Genomic DNA, 4,088 nt, shown 5'->3' with positions numbered 1-4,088 from the left:
AGTATGGAATTCTCTGAATGTCCGGAGTTTCTCTTAAGTGAGATATCCAATGACGCGAGCGGAATTGGTTGATTGCTCAATATATTATGTAGTTCTTTTTATTATAGGAACTCTGTACAATTCTAAACATGGTTAACCTTAAACAGAAACATTCTCTTCTATATTAAACTTTACTAGCCTACTCATTGAATTGTTTTTTATAATATCAGTTCAATTATTATTTAATGGTATTATATATGAAGAAGCACATTAATTTATGTTATCATAAGTAATGGTCACAAGACAAATCTGTCTCAATTAAATCCAGGAAAGCCTATTCAAGTCTTGTGGGATCAGATTTATGATACCACTAGAGTACAAACATCACATGTCCACACAAAAGTTGTTGTTTAGTACTATATCTTTATACAATTAAATCTCTTCATTCCCACCAAAAAGCAAACACTATAACAACTATGAAACAATCAAACACCCACTCTCTCTCACTTTCTCAATTCTCTGTTGTTTCTATCTTTCTTTTATTTTCTTTGAATGCCTGCTTCACGTGTGACAGTCATTATTACTACTTTTTATTGACTGGTCAATTATCCTCTCCCTTGCTTTTGTTGCCTGCAATTCATTCAATCAATGCTAAGTTACCCCACAAAAACAAAGGTAGTTGTAATGTCTTTGTATAAGAGAAAAAAACTAACCTCTTTTTGCCAATCAGTTAATGCTGTTACAATAGCTAGTATAATCACATTTACCACAGATCCTGATAAAGTTCCCATCCACAAACCTTTAGCATTTAGCTTTAGATGAAAACCTAATAACAAACCCAAAGGAATTCCAACTATATAGTATGCTCCAAGGTTCACATATGCTCCCATTTCCTGAAATCCACCTCCTCTTGCAATCCCTATAATAATACTTGACATGTTAGTATTGGTATCGTGTCTAGTGTCCATATCTGCGTTCATGCTTCATAGACAAGAAGTAACAAACTAACCAGAAAGTGCGCCGATTAGACTATCGGCGCTAACAGAAACACAGAGAAGAGGAACCATCTCCGCGATGTAATTCACAACTTGTTCATCATTGCTATAAGCGTATCCTAAAATATTCCGGAAACAAAGGAAGAAAGTGCTGACAATAATTGCTTCTGCCATTCCAATAATAACAACAACTCGAACAGCTCCCTTAGCTGTCTTTGGATTCCCTGCTCCTAATTCATTTGAAACACGAGTACTGCAAAAACAAACAAACATCGTCACATGGAGAGATCAAAACAGAAAATCTTGCATTATATATTATCGCATATTTGGATAGAACAGATCACAAACCTTGCCGCAGCTCCAATGCCGTATGGAATGAAGTAATGCAATGTCGTCGTGTTCAGGCTGAAAAAATTAGTTAAGACTAAGTTAGAAGATCACAAATTATATACATGTAAATTCAAAGTCCAGTAATATTTAGATTTAGGATTTAGGGTTTAGACTCACCAGACAGAAAGAACAGATGTTTCAAGTTGAGGATTAGGTAAAAGTCCAGCAAGTAATGTAAGAATCTCAAAGGACCACCATTCAAAGCTACATGAAAATCAAAATTAGTGGAAGAAAATCAAGAGAAAATGAAATTAATGAAGCATCCTATAATGAATTTACCAAAACATGAGTCCAGAAGGAATAGCATATTTGAAGAACTCTGGTAGGTTAAGTAAAGCATGAGTAGAAAAAACAATCTTGGTTTTCTGACATGATGGAGAGAACTTAATATAAATCCAAAGCCAAATCACATTCAACCAATAAGAAATTCCAATAGCCAAAGCAGCTCCAATGTGTCCCAATCCAAATTTAAAAACAAGAAGCCAACAAATAGGAATGTGCAAAAATAGAGCTGTGAGTGAGCTAAAAACCATGGGAAAGATCATACTCTGAGTCTGGAAATAACGAATCAATGCTTGAAGAAGCGCGTAACCAAATAGACCTGGAATTAGGTATATGCAATACTCGCGAGCTACATGAGAAATTCCAGGATCTTGACTAAACATCAAGAGGATTTTATCTGTGAATATCCATACAATTGATATGGGTAAACAAACCACAATTAGTGTTAGTATTGCACAGCATGTGTAGTTTCCTAGTTTTACATATTCTTCTGCACCATAGGTTTGGCCACATAGGGTTTCCAATGCACCAGCCATTCCCAACTGCAAATAACATCACACTAATCACTTTCTCTCTATTGTAATCAATTTTATCTGATTTGAATATAGACCAGATACGGTTATTCAATAAAATAGAAGAAGAGATAAGAGTTAAGAAGAACATACAAGGACACTGAAGCCAGTGACTTCAGCAAAGGACATGGCAATGGAAACACCAGAGAATGAAACAAGAATCCCAAGATGTCCAACCATCATAAGAGAAACCACTTGAAGAAGATACTGTGACACAGTGACAGCTACCATTGGAGCAGCCATGAAACTCACTCTTTTCAGTTCTTGAATAAATGTGCTCTCTATCTCATCATCATTCACCAGCAGTGGTGTTGTCACCTCCTTATTCATCTCTCTAGAGCAATTTTCCATTTTTCATTGTGATCAGAAAAGTATATCTATATATTTATATATAGATAGAGGAGTAAAAAGAATTATTTGTTTCTTCCTCTTTCTGTTTATTAAAATAATGGTGACATTGAAGAGTGAGTTGTTAATCACATACAGTGTACTTGAAAAAGGAGGTATATTGATTTGTATTTTAAATAATTGCAGTCAATTATGGAATGTTTTTTAATTTTATATTACTACTTATTCACAATCCACGAGGTGTATCATAAAATTGCATGATATATATAGAAACAATGAATTCATACAACTGTTAACCTGGTAGAGTACAAACCATAGGGTCAAGATCATCTCCATTTTTTTCTCTCTCCATTTTCTCTATTATTATAGTTTTGTATATAAATAACACGTATTTTTATGACATGTGACATTTATTTCACATTTATTTAATTTTATATACTCAAAATTATAGTAATGGAGTCTTCCCTTTCTTTTAAGAAATGGAGAGGATCTCTACCCCAAACCATCCACCACGGCACAAGCATCATAAAGTTTTCTTTTTATAATCCAACAATAACAAAAACTGTTCGATAAGTAATACTAGTTTTACCGTCACATGGGTATTATTATTTATTTCTAAGGTAGAAGGATGACTCACATTCTTCTGTAATTACTAGTTTCTGTTTTAAAATGTAAAATGAGTATGATTCTAAGATTGTTAGAGTCAGAAGTGATCAGAGTGGCGAGTTTGAAAATAAACAGTTTGAAGAGTGATTTGATTCTAATGGCATATTCCATGATTTCTCCTGTTCTAAAACTCTACAATAAAATGGAGTTGTAGAAAGGAAGAATAGGACATTGCAAAAAATGACCAGAACCGTGATCAACAAAACTAATGTGGCTGAGCACTTCTGGGCGTAAGCTTTGAATACAGCATTATACTTAGAATAGAATCTCTATTAAACCTATTCCGGAGAAGACTCCTTGTAAATTGTGTAAGGGAAGAAAACTCAATATTTCTTATTTCCATCCTTTTGGATGTAATGTTTTATTATGACCACTAAAGAGTATCTGAACAAGTTTGATTCTAAATTGCAAAAGTGTATTATGTTGGGATACTTATAACGCTCTGATAAGCTTGTTATATTCATTTTAGATTCGATGCTAAATTTGACTCAGAAAAGTCAAAGTTGTTTGAAAACTTAACAGATCTAGAAATAACACTTGCAGGTTCTGGAGAAAAAGCTAAAGATTCTGAGAACAAAGATTCTAATAGAAAGGATGACACATCAGAAGCATCTGATTGTCCATCAGTCTAGAAAAAGCAAAGGCAAAGACAAAGTATTTTTGAAGATTTGATTCTGGGAGATAAACTTGAACCTTCCAGAACAAGATCCTTCTTTAAACAAACTGAAGAAACACTTTTGAGATTGGTGTCTCTGATAGAACCAACTTCTTGTGAAGAAGCACTTCAGGACAATGAATGGATTTTGGCAATGCAAGAAGAGCTAAATCAGTTCTCCAGAAATGATGTTCGGGATCT

At 34.0% G+C, this 4,088-nt stretch overlaps 1 protein-coding gene across 1 annotated transcript; it reads right to left on the bottom strand.

Annotated features, from left to right (window-relative positions):
• Nucleotides 1–370: 370 nt before the first annotated feature.
• Nucleotides 371–2,680, bottom strand: LOC131647193 (protein DETOXIFICATION 9). Its single transcript, XM_058917106.1, has 7 exons — nucleotides 2,312–2,680; nucleotides 1,644–2,188; nucleotides 1,482–1,568; nucleotides 1,323–1,379; nucleotides 989–1,227; nucleotides 693–898; nucleotides 371–609 (listed from the first exon to the last, which is right to left on the bottom strand). Exons 1-7 carry the CDS (start codon nucleotides 2,567–2,569, stop codon nucleotides 541–543), a joined length of 1,461 nt encoding a protein of 486 aa, XP_058773089.1. The 5' UTR covers nucleotides 2,570–2,680; the 3' UTR covers nucleotides 371–540.
• Nucleotides 2,681–4,088: the final 1,408 nt, after the last annotated feature.

This window comes from Vicia villosa, linkage group LG2 (genome assembly GCF_029867415.1).
Source record: "Vicia villosa cultivar HV-30 ecotype Madison, WI linkage group LG2, Vvil1.0, whole genome shotgun sequence".
NCBI classification, from domain to species: Eukaryota; Viridiplantae; Streptophyta; class Magnoliopsida; order Fabales; family Fabaceae; genus Vicia; species Vicia villosa.
This window is presented reverse-complemented; position numbering and strand designations above follow the sequence as displayed.

What these genes read in the sequence shown, in the direction of transcription:
- LOC131647193 (XM_058917106.1), bottom strand. Translation starts at nt 2,569, where the DNA reads ATGGAAAATTGCTCTAGAGAGATGAATAAGGAGGTGACAACACCACTG. An exon ending in GGCATTGGAGCTGCGGCAAG is followed by an intron (nt 1,228 to 1,322) that starts GTTTGTGATCTG and finishes TTGTTTTTGCAG; the next exon opens with TACTCGTGTTTCAAATGAAT. An exon ending in TAACTGATTGGCAAAAAGAG is followed by an intron (nt 610 to 692) that starts GTTAGTTTTTTT and finishes AATGAATTGCAG; the next exon opens with GCAACAAAAGCAAGGGAGAG.